Raw genomic sequence first — 18548 nt, forward strand, 5'->3', positions numbered from 1 at the left:
GTTTGAGAGATGCTTCTGGTGTTACATCTAATATGTTGTATAGTCAAGTGTTTTATGGATATTCATAACATTGCTTCTATGTAATGTGTTGTAGGCTATATAGGCTACCTGGTCATATTGCTGTTGGTTATGTTTAACGTGATGATTACGTGCGAATAGTATAACAATAGTATATGATTATTATAAATATATACGTACTGTACCCTAATAATAATTGTGCCCTCCCATGTATTTCATATGCCCCCCTTAAGACTGAGGTCTGGCGACGGGTCTGGCGCAAAGTCACCGTTTTTGGGCTAATTGGCAACCAAATGCCCCTGCCCTGACAGAGCTCCAGGGCCTGCAACTCCCCTCTTCCTGCTAGCTAAATGCCCAGTGTATGTGAGTGAGAGCACGGTCAGCGAGCTTGTTACGCCAGCAATCTCTTACCACAGGTTTCTGTTAATCTTTTAATGTGTGTAATTATAATGTGTTGAGTTATTTAAACTAACGATTGGGGAAATAAACGCAGATTGTCCGCGAGTCTCATTGATAGAGCCTGCTGCTGGATGTATCTCTATCAATGAGAGCTAGCTAGCTAGCCTCCTCTTAGAATTCCTCTGAAATTCACAAATATCCATTAACTTGAAAACAAAACATTTAGTTAGATGTTGTATAAGTGGTGTGACAAAATTCAAACTGTAAATATACTTGAATTAAATGAAAATGAAGCTAACTATCTGTGATTTGTAGCTACACATAGCTAGCTAGGATTGAAGGGACAGCCGCAGCTAACAAAACACCTAGTCTTCACAAATATTCATTAATTTGAAATCGGACACCGTTGGTAGATGTTGTATAAGTGGCGTGACATGTGTGTAACATGTGGTAAGAGATTGCTGGTGTAACAAGCTCGCTGATCGCACTCTCATTCTCACACACGGGCCATTTAGCTAGCAGTAAGAGGGGAGTTACAGGCCCTGGAGCTCTGTCAGGGCAGCGGCATTTCGTTGTCCATTAGCCCAAAAGACGGTGACTTTGCGCGGGTATGGAGTGCTGTTGGCTGCCAGCCGCGACGGAGCTCCAAGTACCTCATAGCAGGCCGGGGTCTGTGAAGGAAGGCAGGCCGGGCGGCGAGGCAGCAACACAGGCAGCACCGGCCGCTGAACTCCAACACACAGTCTTACCAAATTTGCAATTGGCCATCAATTTTAGTAAAACAGCCCATATTTGAGCTTTATATAGTTGATTTATCGCTTAAAAAAGTCTCAGAGGTGAATTTTTTAATGGAATAGCACGATAAACAATGTATAACTTTGCAGTGTCTGAAATATGAGAGTCTCCCATGTGTTTCTATGTAGTTTGCTCAAACCAATCAGCGCGTAGCTCATTCTGAATATTCATGAGCATACCATATTTGGAAGAAAAGCTCTTGTTCCAAATAGAGCCATATTCACAGGGTAGTTAAGGGCCCAATAAAATAGCATTCGGGCAATTTTCAGCCCAACCAATGTTACATACCCTATTAGGAGACCTTAAGGAACACGCCGACTTATTGGGAATTTAGCTTATTTACCATAACCCCCAGAGTTAGACAAGTCGATACATACCCTTCTCATCTCCGTGCGTGCTGTAAAGCTGTCTGACGGCTCCAGCGGCATCAGCCCATAACAGAACAGGCAGGTGAATGGTTCCAGTAATCCTACTGCTCCGAATAAGTGACAAAATAACGCCAACATGTTCCTATTTACATGTTGTGATTTGTAGAGTCACAGCGTGTACAAAAAAACAACGTAACATGAGACACAGCCATCTTCTAACCGTAAACAAACCGGGAACTATATTCTCAGACGGAAGAATATAGTACTTGGGCGGAGTGATATGCTTTCAGCAAGCCTGTCTTGGAACCAGTTACCTGCAGGATCTGTGCTGGGCTAAGCTAATGCTGGAGCCGTCAGACAGCGTTACAGCCCGCACGGAGATGAGAAGGGTATGTATCGACTTGTCTAACTCTGGGGGTTACGGTGAATAAGCTAAATTCCCAATAAGTCGGCGTGTTCCTTTAAGGAACAGTGTAAAATACCCTATATAATCATTCTATCACCCCTTTAATAAATTGGAGAGATCGCTCAGAGCAGTGCCTCTGCAATTTTTCCAAACACTTTGACAATCCCCTGTCGTCAGTTCTTATCTTTTTGGCTCAGTAAACTGTACCAACTTAAAGAAAAGGTAAAAGTAAGAAGTGATTAATTGAAACAACAATAAAACATTTCCATCAGAGTCACATCAATGTTAAAACTTCGGAGCTTACAAAAGAAATACAAGCACTGGTTGGCTTTCTTACACACCGTGTTGACATGAGACCCAAAGATCCCAAAAAAACTCTGTCGTCCAAGAGAAGTGGATTTATAAACCCCTTTAGTTGTTTTTGTTGGTGGGAGTATTTTATGTGTTTATGTCCATGTAGCCTACGAAAGTGTGTTGTGTCGGGTTTTTGTAAATTATTCATCCTCTTGCAACGACAAGAGAGTTAAGTGTTAGGATTTTTGTTTTTTTCTTTTGCTTTTAGAGGAAAATGTTTTGTTAGAATTAAACGCCAAGGTATGAATAATCACATAACTATTTTTTTCTTTTTTCCCTTTATTGGTGCAATACCACCCGGCAAATTCAAAATCACAATGTAAAAGCTAATGCTTCGTTATCTTTTTCGCATTGTTGTAAATGTATTATCAGTTTCGAAACCAGTAATGTTACATGATGAAAGTTCATGCAGTTATTTTGAAATTCTTTTTTGAGACTGCTGTTTGAGTGTATGTACTGTGTGTGTGTGTGTGTGTGTGTGTGTGTGTGTGTGTGTGTGTGTGTGTGTGCATTAAGCTTTTTTTTTTTCTTAATCCATACTTACTTACTTCCAAAAAACTGATCAAAACACTTAGCCTTGTCGTTGTGAGCATGTTAGCGTAGTGACCTTATATCATTAAGCTCCATGCATTTTGGCACACAGGGCATGTTTCTGAATCATTTGTTGTGTGACTTCCAAAGAACTGTGTGTAAATCATTGTGTGACTTCTAAAGAACTGGCACTGGGAGATTGAGTAAGCCCTGACTGCAGTACGCAGATCAAGGAATGGCTCAATGTGGGTGGAGCTAAACGTTTGACTTCGCCCATTTGCCCAATAGCAACCGAAGAGGGAGAATGTGTGTCTGAGGGAAAAACACAGGACTTTCACCTCGTAATACATCAATGCTTTCACCCCACCCAACCCCATTGTTCCTTTCAATTTTAATAATTAAAATATCATTATTTATTATAATCTATATATCTATATATATATATATATATATATATATATATATATATATATATATATATATTATATTATAATCGCTGTCCGTAGGTGCTGCATTGACATTTCAGAATGTGCAGCCTGATTTCTGCCACCAGATGGCGCCGGCGCGGAGTCAAACGTGGGGCGGAGTCAAAAGTTTAGCTCCGCCCACATTTAGCCCAACACCGATCTGCGTTCTGCAGTCAGGTTCAATTGGAGAAATTTGGCAAGTCAAGGCAGGCGACTGCACAGCAGATGAGTGAGGTGGGAGCAGGTGTGTGTGGATTGTTAAGGCAGTCGTGTGATGGGGAAAGGAGGGAAAGTCTTATGCAACGTTATGCAACAGATATTTTCATAAACGGACATTTCAACCTCTCGGTTTTCAGAAAAGTGTTCGTTTACATGTACCCGTGTATATATGCAGACCTGTAGGTGGCGGTGTAACGAGAAGCTCAAGCCCACGTTAGCCAATCAGAATCCCGACAATAGCAACAACAGCAACCAATCACGTCCTCTTTCTCTCTCTCGGCTGCCTAAACCTCCGTTTGTCTCAGTTTACATGCAAACGTGCAAACAAAGTTTTCCAAAATCTCCACTTTGGCCGGAGTTTTTAGAAATAATCGTTTTCTGTGATAAAAACGGGGTTTTCATGTAAATGTCTTCCCTTCGTGTAAACGGGGACTTAGGGCATCTGGTGGATGGATGGAAAATGGCAATGAAGGGCCTTGATCAAGTAAACAACAGCAAAGTCCATTATAGGGTCGAGCCGTATGAAATAGAAAACATGTCTAGTTACAGTACCCACCCAGGACCAAACAGACAACAGACAGACTTTAGGAATTTTACAGTTTACCCAAAGAATGCTGACAAACTGCTGCATTTGAATCTATCCCAAAATAATGTGGGCTGTGCTAACTGCAATACACTTACAGAGTGAAAGCCATTTTCTAAATGTCCTAGGTCTCTAGGTTGGGGATGTAAAGTTTTAGGAGGCTGTGATAATCCTTGAGGTCACAACAGGTCAATTTATACCGCGAGGTCAACTACAATGACATGGCTACTACTGGGACCAACATCCTCACACATGAATGCAAATGATCTCATTGAATCCACAAGAGTCTCAGCTTTCCAGTCATCCTCAATTAAAGGAGACCTTGTGTTTCTACTAGAACATGTTTAGATGTTTTAATGGTTTAAAAACACTTTATTTTATTTAAGTCAGCCTAAAGGCGGCCTACGAAATGTGTAATGCTAACCGAAGCGCTAACGTCACTATGCTAACATGCTCACAATTATAAGGCTAACGTAATGATGTTTAGCAAGCATGTTTACCATGTTCTAGTATTGAGACTTTGTCTGTTGTAGTAAATTGGCTACATAAGTGGTTCCCAACCACAGGGTCCTGGCCCCCACCATGGTGCATGACGATTGCAAATCTACCAGTTCCTTGCATATTTTACCAGCAATTGGTTGGTGGAGACCCAGACCACTGTTCTGTGTGTGTGTGTGTGTGTGTGTGTGTGTGTGTGTGGGGTATCAAATATAGACTGATGTACCAAGTACATTATATACACAGTAAACCTCTGATAATTAAAATTTGCACACACAAATAAATATCCTGAATTGACAAATTTGTTATTTATTATTGCAGGGACTGCAGAAGATCCCATTTTTAAATAACTATAACCCAGAAACAGGAGAAATTATTGATAATCTTAGTGTGCAGCAATAAAGTGGCTCCTGCTCTGATAAACAAATGAGTAAGTTAGAAAAGACTTAAATAAACTAAACTGGTTTAAAACCCATTCCAGTCAAAACCATTTGAACAGGTGAGGATGAGGCTTGGTCTAAAACATTTTTCTTAAGACTCTTAACACTTTAGCCTCATATATATGAAGAATAACACCCCCATTATCTTTCTCATCACTCACTGACGTTTTCCTAAACAGAAAAAAAACAGATTGCCCTGCTCTGCCTCTGATTGGCTAGTACTCGTTGCCATCTGGGTGGGGAAAAACTCTGCTGTCTCCTGTGTGTATGGGGAAAGGGGAGGGACAGAAGGAACAGGCAAGACAAACTCCTACGTTTAAATAACATATAGAAAATATCTGCTTGACAACTTATTATGGAGCTGGGAACAAGCCCAAAAAAGCAACTACACTTTAGAAACAAGCCCAAAAAAAAACTAGACCCACTTTACAGAAAAAGATTTTAAATGGTTATAAAATGCGCGCGAAGCAGCAGTCATATTCATGTTCAACAGAAGGTTGAATGTAGTGGAGGAGTAAACATACATTTAGTTAAATTACAGAACAAACTCATCCTATAAACTGACGGCACTTTATACATGATGCACTTTATTTTTGCACTTCATTCACTGGCTACGCTTTTAAGTTTTTGTCAGAATATAGCGTATAACGTGTATTGTTTTTGTATTTGCACTTTTAAAAGCGGTAATAAATAAGTTGAGAAAATTCCACGTTTCATTACCATTTTATAAAAGCTTGATTAAACATAAATGTAATGAACAGAAAAAAAGAAGAATCCCTCAGGTTTGGTAAAAACATATATGTATATACAGACATTTGTTAAAGTAGCTGATGCTTTCAGCACTTTTCCTCATTCATGATCTTACATTTGTAGAGCCATTACCTGGCAGTGGAGTTCTGTAGCATCACCTCCATGGTATCACATTTAATCCACATGAATCTATTAGGAACTGCACCTCCAGGCTCAGGCACCGCTTCATCCCACAGGCCATTGAACTCCTCATGCTTCTCATCATGCATATATACACTTCTTCAATCATCTAATAAATACACAAATGTATTTATTATGTAATTTCCCTTTTTTGTATTTCATTTGTTAATATTTAGTCCTGTATCTTAATTTGCAGTACATTATTCTGTTGTCTTAAAGATTTTGAAGAAGTTTCCTATGCAGTTAGATATTGAGCATTGTTGGAGATGCCTGAGACTTAACATTTTCATTGCCAACAAAATAGGTTGTCAGTATTGTTGTGCACATGACAGAGAACTTTTCTATTTGGTTTTCTATGGTGTTCCTCAAAGTCTCAGTGTACTAATGTGGGGTCCCGGGTGGTGATGGCGCAGTGGATCTGTCACATGCCTTTGATGTAGGAGACCCGGGTTCAATTCCCACTGCGATACATCAACCAACGTGTCCCTGAGCAAGACACTTAACCCCTAGTTGCTCCAGAGGCATGTTACCTCTGATGTATATAGTAATTGGAAGTCGCTTTGGATAAAAGCGTCAGCTAAATGACATGTAATGTAATGTGCCACAAAATGGGTTCATTTAGCACCTAATCCGGGATCAACGCCCACATCAGATCAATCACACATTTACGTAATGTCCTAAACTGTTGTACACTTTTAACATTTTAATCTGCACCTTAGCAAAACAATGTTTTTTACTGACTGGTGACTTGACACTGAGCTGCATCCCACATTAAGTTTCAGGTTCCCAGCTTTCAGGTGCTGTAGGCTACACAGCTATAGACCAGCACTTTATACTGAACCATGGACTACATGCACTTTTGGCACGAACGACTCAGTTTGTAAAAATATACAGTAGCATGTATCATACTGTAAACTGGGCTTTTACTTTAAACGAAGAGCTTCAAGGCCTTCATTGGTTTGGCAGTAAGGTTAGAAATATATTTGCAGAAGTTATAAAAATGACTTGTTATGCATTATCACTTATTAATGTTCAAATTATTAACTGGCAGTGGTTTAACCCACCTGCATAGATTTAAACAAAACTAGTAAAAAATGGCACATATTTTATAATATGCCTAGGCTACTGTGAAATAATTTTGTCATTATGACAATAGGAAAAGGAGCTTTAGATGAAGTGGGTGGCTCTTAAAAGAGCCGTTGTGTTGTTGTAGTTTCTCGGGATCAGGTTTAACCTCCGAAGCCGTACAGGGTGCGGCCCTGCCTCTTCAGAGCGTAGACCACATCCATGGCGGTCACAGTCTTCCTCTTGGCGTGCTCGGTGTAGGTGACGGCATCGCGGATCACGTTCTCCAGGAAGACCTTGAGCACACCGCGGGTCTCCTCGTAGATCAGACCGGAGATACGCTTCACTCCGCCGCGGCGAGCCAGACGGCGGATGGCGGGCTTGGTGATGCCCTGGATGTTATCACGGAGAACTTTACGGTGACGCTTAGCGCCCCCTTTACCGAGTCCTTTGCCGCCCTTGCCTCTTCCGCTCATCCTGAGATCAGTCGATGTTGGATCGTTAGAAACGAATGAGTTCCCCAGCAGCAGACCGGCTCTATTTACATCTGATCTGCGGACGTAAGTGAAACAGATGTCAGACCAACTCGGTGGGCGCAGCCAAACTCGCGCCCTTCCCACATTCTCTTTCATAACTTACCGTTTTCTTTCCTTTTGATTATAATTTATTCATGTACTTTAAGCCTTCTTGTCTTCCTGCCTCTGTAGTCTGACTCTAGGTTTAGAGCCTCATATTTATTAACATTCATAGGCCTATGTCATTTGTTCGAAATTCCTAAATAATTACTTATGAACAAAAGTTTGTGTGAAACATCTCCTTCCTGTCAGGTCATCTTTCTCTGTAAATAAAGTCCTGATAATAACAGTTTGAATTGTTTGGTATTTTCTAAAATCAACCTTTATTTTTCTTGACTTAATTTCACAGTGACCTACCTTCTTCAGTCTAGTTTCAGGATAAAGACTTTACTTTGCTAACCCCTTTACCATTGGTAATCAATCAGTTTAAAAAAACATCTTGTTATTTATTGATGTTATCCAGATCACACAGAGGTTCATGAACGCTCCAATGTATTGTGTTAGATGAAACAACGAACACAAGATTGCAGCAGGACATAACATCATGGTGAGCTGTGAGGGCGTCATTTCCAAATGGCACAAATCACAGACAGGTACTCTCTCTGTATATGTTTAAACATGAGCCTGATCAGCAACATCAGGAAAACAGATCTGAAGTGTTAGCCTACAAACACAATATATAGGCTACTACTGTCAACAGTTCACATAAGGGGCATTTAGGTCAATGAAATTTGGGGATTGTAATGATGTAATGAAATGTGAAATGTACAATCTCTAGCTATCTATTCCTTATCTATCTTCTATTCTCTACTCTGGAAAAGAAGTGTTTAACCGTTTGTCACTAAGTAAGATATGTCAATGCATCAGAGAGTTACATGGATGGCAGATTAGAAGTAGGCCCAGTGTGGTAAATGTCAACATTTAATCTCAAAAACTGAATTTTTGACAATATTTTGTATTCTATCTACTGCCCATTACTTGTAAATGAAGACAAAAAAAACCCTCATTGAAATCTACGTTTATGCTAACAATTCAATCACCTTGGGATGAGGGATCACGTTCAGTTGATTAGATCTTTGAATGAAAGTTCAACTTGACAAAACAGGCATCAATGTAGTTTTTATTTCATAATTTTAAGTCGAACTGGAACGTTAAACCACTTGATTGCTTACAACACCTCCACCCAACACCAGTTCAACACCAGGGTAAGTCACTGTGCAGAGGTAGCCCTATATCGTTAACAGATCATATTAATGACTGTGTTGCAAGCAGTAATTTTAATATTTCAAAGTTAGTAAAGCCGCTGTGGGAACATGATGGGGTTTTGTTTTTTACAGATCTGTAATGTTTCATAGCAGCATTATGTTTCCACAGCATGAACAGCATTGTGATATACAGAGGTGTGCACAAGGCAAAGCATGGTCCTCTTGAAACCTGGAAACCTACACTCCACTCTAGAGTTGTTAAATTACTCTAGTTATCTGTCCCCTCCATCCTCATTTCTCTTTCTTTTCCTCTCTTTCAGACCTCGACGGTAACGGAGCTCCCAGTGACCCGGACTCCAAACCAACCGTCCCAGAACTTGGTGTCTTGTCCTCCATGTTCAAAGGTGATGAAACGCAGTCCAGGGCCGTAGTCAGAAAATGTATGTTTGATCTGGAGTTCAAACAAAATAAAAATCAAAAAATACTGTGATCTGTACAGTCTGGTGAGTGTGTAGATGAGAAGAACAACAGTATCAGTCGATTCATTTAGTGCCCAAAAACATCTTTACGTTCAAGAGACAGTGGTTGTGTCCCAAACCGCCTATTTGCACACTTCAAACACTTAGTTTTAAGTGTAGATGACGCAAAAAGCCAGTGCACTGAAAGTACCCTGATGACCCCCTAAAAACGGTCATAAAGTTCAGTGTGGAACGATGGACCCTACTCGCACTAAACGGGCCCCATCTCCACTTAAAAGCGGAAGGGGAGGGACCAACACCCTTGACCGGCAGCTGATTGGACGAACGCGTCACGTGGGTCTGGCTTCTCCCGAATTTCAAAACCGCCCATTATGGCGGCTCGTTCGGAATACGATCACGTATTTTACGAAAATAGTTCACCGAAACGCGTTTCTGAAAACATTTTAAGCGAGAAATAGGCCGTGCAGCTGCTGAATCTGTCTTCATTTCAGATCGACAACGCTCAGTTTAAAAGATTTTCGTCAGATTTTGAGAGGAGGCGTGCCGAGCGACCGCTACTAACTTGCATACAGGAAAGCCCGTATTTTTGGCGGGCTGGAAAATTGCGTTCACATGTGTTGCCTTCGTCGCGTTCGTCACACACATCCCACTCATTTCCAGTAAGTGTTTTAACACAAGTGTTCCTTTTGGGACAATACTAACCATTGAAAGTGGGCACTACGGCAGGAAGTGGTCAGTGCACATTAGCAGTGTACTGACGGAAGTATGCGGAATGAGACACAGCCAGTGCCCTCTAGTGGCTGCAGAAATTATGATGGGAGGGAAGGAGGAAGTCAGGTGACAAATATTGAGCGACAAAGTCCACATCGGGATTAGGTCGGGGTGGATTGGTGAACAAAATACTGCACTTTTAACACTAAAGACCCTGTTCAACATGACCACGATCATTCCCAACCCTTGAAGGAGACATATTATGGTCATTTTCATTTTCATACTTGTATTTTGGGATTCTACTAGAACATGCTTTAATGCTCATATATATCGTATATTATAAAGCCCAGTTCAGACCAAAGAGTCGCGATGAGACAAAAACGTTTTAGAACGTTGCAGGGAAAAGTTGCAGCAGCCTGAACTGACCCATCTCAGCTCGAATCAAGCCATCTTGATTACCTGCGACTCAGCTTGTCAAGTAGCCAGTGGCTGGTTTTAGAATGTAAGGGACGTCACATGTTTTAACAGCCAATAAACTCATAGCAAAGTCAGCTGGTGGAAATGGCTGTTTTGGACAGAGGATCAAGGAGCACCTGCAAGCATGAGTGAGCGGTCAAGCGAGCTAGAAAGTGAAGAGAGGGACTTATAACAAAGCGTTGAATGAGAAAAATAAAATCTTTTTGCCGTTTCAGAACTACTAGCAAGCAACTGTAGCAAGTATCTCACTATCCTCATTCATATTTTAAGATGCTACAAATTATATCCAGCTACAAAAAAGCCCGGAAAAGTCGGAGGTTAGAACGGAAGTACAGAGACTGGTTGCTATGAAGATGATACACCATCTCGTCTAGTCAAATTGCTGTAAACTGTCAGGTTTCAGAAGATGGGGGTTGGGCTAAAAGGTGAATTATACTAGCCGCATCCAAGATGGCGCGCGCCATCGTAACGTCAAAATGACATAATATCCTGCCGGCGCGCCCGATTTATGGCGAGGTCGTGCATAGCTCTTTTTTTTCAGCAGCGCGCGACAAAACGGAAACAGGTGGCCTGAACGAGTTCGTCGACAACCAGATGCCAGGACTCTCAGAGTGACTGCAAGTCTCTCTGGTAAACTTACTGGGTTAAGATGAGTTCTTTTATAGTGAATGAAAGGCTTGATCTGACTAAGTAGGTCATCATGTTTACCTTTTTCTTCTTCTAGTCTGTAGAAAGAGCAACATCGGTAGCCTTTGCTCGTTAGCACCACCTCTGTTCAGGAGAAGACTGCAACTAGTGTCGCGAGCACCAGCGCAGGTATAAATAGTCACGGCTATTTCATGACGTCACATATGCACGCGCCAGCTGGGCTGCGGTTACTGTAAAACACGCTTTAATGTGGGCGGAGCTAAACGTTTGACTCCGCGCGGGCGCCATCTGGTGGCGGAGATCAGGCAGCACATTCTTAAACGGCAGATTATAATATGATATATATTAGATATATATAGATTATAATAAAAAATGATATTTGAATTATAAAAAAGGAAAAGAACAACGGGGACAGCAAACGTCACACGCGGAAACGATCTTCGGTCTCCGGGGTGATTGTCCTGTGTTTTTCCCTCAGACACACATTCTTCCTCTTCCGGTTGCTATTGGGCAAGTGTGCGGAGTCAAACGTTTAGCTCCACCCACGTCGAGCCACTCCTCGATCTGCGTACTGCAGTCAGGGCGTACTCGATCGGGTAGCGGATCTGTAGTTCGAATGAGACATAATGAGACATTATATATATTATATATGATACGACAGCGGTAATGGACAATTCCGCTTCCAACCTGTAAGGGGACTGAAGCGGGAAAAGTGCTTCAGTGTTGCTTTAATAAGCCTGCATGTGAGGTAGGAAGGGGAGCCAAATTTGAATAGCGTAGCTCATGAAGATAACGAGCCTTTGCCTTGGCCCGGATCCTTCGAGACAAAGAGCAAAGCAGCACCTAGTGGAAGAGGGGTCATCTGGCAAAATAGTTGAACCTGGCTCAATTTTTGCCGAAACGCAACATCACATTCCTGTAGGATTACTTAGTAACGAGAATGCCAAATTTCTACCGTTTACCTCGCGATTGTAGTGAGGAAAGATAAATAGTTGCTGCCATGATAACTTTCCAGGTTTGAAAAACTGTCTGTGAGTAAAAGTTGTGTTTTAGTGTCTGATGAGCCATTAAACACATAAATCTGTTGACTTCTTGGATTGTATTTTGTTGTCTAACCGGTGTCTTAAACTAGCCTGGGTAAACCCTGACGAACTTCCGGCAAATTTGAGATTTGCTCTGCAAGTTAATCTGGCGAAGAGCCCATTGAAACCCATTTCCAATGTCCCCAAAATCGAGGCACCAATCACAACCGCTTAGGCAGGCTTTACACCAATCACAACCGTTGAGGCGGGCTTTACGCGACGACGAGCAGCTTTTTGTTTACATTCAACATGACGGCTACCGAAGCGCAGCGTCACCCAGATCGTTGGTCTGATTGGTTGGACTATCCAACGCGCCCAGAGGCATTTGAGCGGCGTCCGTTGGTGACGCCCCTTTGGAAATGAACTGTCAATGAACCTTCCCCAAGACCCACTCTCAGTTACAACTGAGAAGGGTCTGGTGTCAGCCAGGCTGGTCTTAAACTAGACGCCACTACCAACGCAGCGCCAGGAAGTAATGAATGGGGACTTCTGCGACCTTAGTTTGTTTAATGTATTTGTAGAATCTCTCTGACTGTCATGCTTGTCCCTGTAGGCTACTGAATGTACAGAGTGTTCCCCTCTCTGTGTACCTGTTTCCACGAGCAGTCGTCAGAGTCGGGGTCAAGAGTCACATGATCAGGTTTGAACTCCTGTATGACCTCTTGATTCTCGTCCAGCAGACTCGCGGACATTTGGTAGGTGCAGCCACAATCCGTCCTCCCGCAGTACCTGCGGGATGAGCCGACCATTAGTCAGTGGCACTAAGCACTTAGAGAAGGTGCATACATGCATGTAACTCTGTCTTACCAGTCTTCCACTGTAACGGGAGGCTGAGCGTCCAACTGTTCGCCAGAGAAATCCTCCGCTAACAAGTCAATCACCTGTCTCTTCAGACACAGCCTAGGACACACGTTTTTTTTTTTCAGAAAGCAGGAGGATTTTGCATCAAAAATAAGTGGCTTTCCAATAAGTAATTCAATTATATTTTCCCCAGAATGTCTTTAACAAAAAACAAATAATGATTATATGAAGCATAGTTTCCCCCACATCCTCTCACTAATAAATTAGAGTTTGTTGAATTAGAGTGATAGAATATATTTTCGTGTGGGCATTCTCTCCAGAAACTGGATGCAGAAGTTGTATGTGTTTTTCTACATACAGTATCTCTCCCATTTGTTGATAGTTACGCATATTCCCAGACCTTTTTCCCATCTTTTTGTAGTTTGTACATATTCATCTTACATCTATTCTAAAATGGTATACATGTTTGTAGTTGGATTTTTGGACTAACTAACTAGTAGATACAGACTGCAGCTGTGTTGACCAGTGCATTGCATTTGTAGTATTTAAATACAGCCACATGACTATACATACAGTAATAAACACTCACTCAAAGGAGGTTACAAAGTATTTGGTCACTCCGTCGAGGCAGAAGTCGTGGCCACAGTCTCCCGGCATGTCCTCCACTTTCCACTGACTCCCACCGTTCTCTGTCAGCTCCCAGAAGTCCAGCTGTTCTGGGAGGGAAATGCACAGTCTCAGGCTGCCAATAGCAGTATTGCCTGCTTTCTACCATGTACACTATCAAGTTTTTACTGAGTCAAGTTCAATTACAAGAGCAGGTTTAGATAAGTTTGACCAACAACAAAAGGAAGTGGTACTTTGACAAAACACAAGACCCATTTACTGGCTTTGTTTGAAGAATCAACAACATCTCAAGGGGCTGCTGATGAAGACCATGAGATACAGTTAACATTCTGGGATAGGGGGAAAAAAAACTCTGGGTTGTTTGTATTTCTTTAGTCTCGTTTTGCCAGACCTTCCTCCACAGCGCTGCGAAGGAAGGTCTGGCTAGTCCACACAGCATTCTGGGATTGGTGAAATATTTGCTCTGGTTTATTGGCATTTCTTTAAACCAATCACAATCGTCTTGAGCGGTCTAAACGGGACAGAGCCATGACCCTGCTGAATAGCCTCGGGAAGGAACTTGTTTTGGTGGAACGTATATGCGTTCAAACGTTTTAGTCGTGCAACAGAAAACTCTGATTGGACAGATTTACCCTGCAGAGATCTGAGGAGCAGTTAACATAGTCCCACAAATCCACCAGAGTTTAAAATCCAACACAAAGAAACTAGGTAACGAACCCAAAGATGTGGCTCTTTAAACCAATCACAATCGTCTTGGGCGGCGCTTAGCCCATGGAATCTTTAAAAACGTTATTATTATATTCCTTGGCTAAGCCCCAGATGCATCAACGGTGCCCTAGTAAAATAGATAGCTGAAGCTGCACTGCACATCTGGTTAACCACACTACATAGTTGCAGATCCTCTATGAAGAAAATGACCTCTTACCTTCCCCGCTGGGATTCTTTAGCAGGTTGTTGACCATGATTACAGCTTATACAGAGTAGGCAGGGCCTGCACAGGAGAAACAGGAAACACAAACTCAGATCAATATTTGTCTGTGCTGCAGTTTCAATCGGGCTGCCCGGATCCCATCCAACCTGCCCGAATCAGACACTGATTTTTGTTCCAAACTGCATCGGCGTCCTCTCCAGACGTATGCTGCCATATCCTCATGTTATTGTCCCAAACACGCACACACATTCAAGGATCGATTGACTGCTTTAGACTGACTGCATTGTTTGTGATCTTAAGTAGAACTTTAAATATATTTCTTTAGACACAAATATGTAAATATGTAAGTACCGAGAGACACGGTGTTGGGTCCACCAGTATTGAAAAGGTTAAAAACAAAAACAGCCCATATGAAGGTGGACCCAGGTCATCTCCGCAGATTCCAAACACTAATACCCTATCTGCTGACTCACAGCACAACAGATGGGCGAAAAGCCACCCTCTTTACATGCTGAATAGAAGCTATCACAGAGGATCAACCCGTCATCAAACAGACATCAAGTCAGCAGGAAAACAACCTGGGATTGCATGTTGCCGACTGTACAAATCAGTGGTTCAAGGGCCTGTTTTAGGACAGTTTTGAAGGTGTCCCGATGCCCGAGTGACACTAAAATGTATAGGAATGACTAGTAATATACTATTTTAACTTTTTCTAACCACTATTGACTACTGTACATAACAGATCAGAAAGCCCAAAACATTCCTTGTAATTCTTTTTTATTTATTTTTTGATAAGAAACCTGTCGACCAGGCTTGTGGAGACAGGTGAGCTTAGTCGACAGGTTTCTTATCCATTGCCAGGCTACCACGTGACTGTCGGGAAGAACAGGATCAGGCAATTTCTCAGCCATCTATTATTACTCACTCAAATATGATCTCTCTCTGTCAGACAGGATTTGAATTTTCTTCAAGAGGTGTGTACGACTGCATGAACGTAGACTGAGAGAGGTTTCTTGTTATCCTCATTGAGTGGATTACAAGCTGTACTGCAGTTAATCTTTGTTCTCTAGTGGAAATGGGTACTACCTGCCTGTTTGTTCAGAGTTTGTAACATTAAAATAAGTCACAACACAAACAATGTTAACTATGTGTTTGGCTGTTTGTAAGAGATGCACAGAGAACAGAAAATACTTTATTCTACCAGATTTGTATGCATTAAACCACACTTTTCCTGCATTTCGCAGCTCACTGAGGCTCCACACAAAAACAGCTGAGTCATCTGCCCCTGCAGACTCAAAGGCATATGCATAAACAATGCAGAACATGCACCAGATGTCATTCTCAACTCTAAATGACACGCTCTGCTCGGTCTAAACACGTAAGACAGCGAATGTGTTACTCACAGCCAGGGGAAGGCGAGTGCAGTCTTCTGTTTTGTCTGTCTCTTTCTCTCACTAAACTTGAGCTCTTCTGCAGGGTACCTCCCTCGTCACTGTGTGGTTTATATAGCCAGGAAGCACACACACACACACACATGCAGTGAGAGAGAGAGAGAGGGGAGGGAGGGAAAGGAGGAGGAGAGACATAAAACACCCAATCTGCAGGTTGGGAAAGCATCCATCCAGCAGAACCACACACGCACACACTCAGCACAAATGTCAGTTAGAGCAAACCCATCAATACCAACAGTGGAATAAAACATCCATGCTCTTCTTTAAAGGTCAGAGTTTATGTTGCACAAGTTAACAAAAGGAATAAATACAAACGAATACAGTAGAAAGATGTCAAATGCACAGGGAGGGGTTTAGGAGATGGGTTAAGGGCCAATACCTAAATCTAAAACAAATGCATGAAACAATATCAAAAAAGGTACATCAGTCCAACCTTTCCAGGTCATGCAGAAGGTTACAAAAAGCGACAAAAAGTGACAGAAACGTTGAAAAAATGCCTTTGTATCCTCCTAACGACAACAAAATATGGCAACAGATAGTAACAATAACAAACAAATATACCATTAGTTACTGTATTTGCCTCGTTGCACTGCCTGGGCATCTAATCTCACTTGTTTTTTTATTGACGAGGTAAACGATGAAGTGTGTATGCATGACACCAATCCTAGAATTTCACTTTCACGTTCTTTCTGAACACACTTTCAAGGTGTGACAACAACTCACCCTTTTTCATTCTTACTGCTACATTGAGTTTTAAATTTGCATTGCTCCGAGCCGAGTTCTGCTCACATTGCAATTGGTCTCTCTTTTTTGAATTCTATGCAAAGCATGGAAAGGTACACAATCTAGACCAGTTAAAAAACAGCTACAGTTCATAGAAGTCTAGGATTGATCGTCAAGAATGGAAATCACTTAATGCTGCCTATGCATATACAGGACATGTTGAAAGTCTAATCAAATCAAGATTCAGATCAAGCTTTATTTGTCATTGCATGAATACAGTGTATTAACACAACGGAATTCAAGGTGCCACTCCAGATCAGTTTAACACTCACCCACCCACATATACAGCACATGTATTATGGGATACAGACAACTGACTGACACCCTCCCATCCCTCCCTGACAACACACACCCTCCCGCACACATATGTGTAAGACAGCAGCAGGTTTCAGCATATGAAAGAAAGTTCACAAATGAAATAATGTCCAGGGGTAGTGTGGTTGGTCATGACAGGGGATGGGGGATGGGTTGGGGTGGGAAATGGCCATTATTGCACAGGGTTATTGTTTGTTCAGTGAACGTATGGCCCAGGGGAGAAAGCTGTTTGTTAGTCTGGCGCGCGTGCTTTCATTGACCTATACGCGTGCCACAGGGAAGCAGAAAAATGTAAAGATGGATACAGTAACATAACTTTGTTGGTGTCTTGTGTTGATTTAACAATCATATTCTACTGCTTCAGTAGACCCTAAAGGTGTACATACGCACCAGGCAGAATATATTTACAGTACTGTGATATTAAAACAATGCTATTTACTTGCACTGAAATCACCCTTAACCATGTATCAGTGTTCTCTGAATGTCACATCTTGCATCTGGGTCATATTCATTACTCGCAGCCACCCTAAAGCTATAGTGTAAGTTTCTGAACATAGCCATACTGAGAAATACAGAGAGAGTTGTGTGGAGCAACTCATTTGGCAACGGCTTGAAGGTAACAGACGTTCATGAATATAAAAAGTTAAGCACTAAAGCTTTAAAATACTGATATTTGTGATGGGGCAAGTAACACATATCACCTGCAGAGGGAAGTCATGGACCACCAAAACATGTGGCTGAGTGGTGTAATGCAGTTTTTGCAGTCAACTGATAAATGCACATATGAAATGCAAAGATATTATAATAATTATTATTACATTATAACATTATCTCAAAAACCCGAGATAAGAAAATCTGGGGTGTTCATTTTAGACTATTATACTTGTGGTGAAGATCCCTATTTTCTCTTACATTGGGACTTACTTACCTATCTTCCTTTCCTCTCCTTTCTTCATCACTGATTGGTTTTGTGCTTCCAGCGGTCACCCCTAATTACCTGATTGAGTTCACGTGGTCACTCCTTATTTGAGACACTCAAGGTTTTCACCTTCACATGGGGCGGCTGCTGATTCGCCAGCCCTTGTGTGTTTTTGGTTGTCCTTACCATTTTTGAGTGGAAATAAATCTTGGTTAATTGGACTGACGTCTCCGGGCTCATGCATTCTAACCAACACCAATCTCAGAAATTGAAGCCTCCTCCTTAACCCTTGTGTTATCTTCCATTGGACCACGCACTTGTCGTCCTCCCGGGTCAAAACTGCACATTTTCACGTTTTTGTCTCTTTTTTTTAACCTTTTGGTGCTTTTTTCAATGTTTAAGGCCCCCCCGTTTTACACTTCCTACTACCATGTATGAACACCACTAACACATTACTAGTTTTACACTTAT

The 18548-nt window shown here is 41.8% G+C and overlaps 2 protein-coding genes across 2 annotated transcripts; both read right to left on the reverse strand.

Moving 5' to 3' along the window:
- Positions 1-7187: 7187 nt before the first annotated feature.
- On the reverse strand, positions 7188-7564 carry LOC120556780 (histone H4). Its single transcript, XM_039796505.1, has one exon. It carries the CDS (start codon positions 7547-7549, stop codon positions 7238-7240), a length of 312 nt encoding a protein of 103 aa, XP_039652439.1. The 5' UTR covers positions 7550-7564; the 3' UTR covers positions 7188-7237.
- A 1177-nt stretch (positions 7565-8741) lies between these two features.
- LOC120556673 (F-box only protein 2-like) lies at positions 8742-16149 on the reverse strand. The gene is made up of 6 exons (XM_039796318.1): positions 16013-16149; positions 14604-14669; positions 13641-13767; positions 13058-13150; positions 12841-12979; positions 8742-9304 (listed from the first exon to the last, which is right to left on the reverse strand). The coding sequence occupies exons 2-6, from the start codon at positions 14638-14640 to the stop codon at positions 9170-9172; spliced, it is 531 nt and encodes a 176-aa protein (XP_039652252.1). The 5' UTR covers positions 14641-14669; positions 16013-16149; the 3' UTR covers positions 8742-9169.
- Between the last annotated feature and the right edge of the window lie 2399 nt (positions 16150-18548).

Source organism: Perca fluviatilis, chromosome 4 (genome assembly GCF_010015445.1).
Source record: "Perca fluviatilis chromosome 4, GENO_Pfluv_1.0, whole genome shotgun sequence".
Taxonomy (NCBI): domain Eukaryota; kingdom Metazoa; phylum Chordata; class Actinopteri; order Perciformes; family Percidae; genus Perca; species Perca fluviatilis.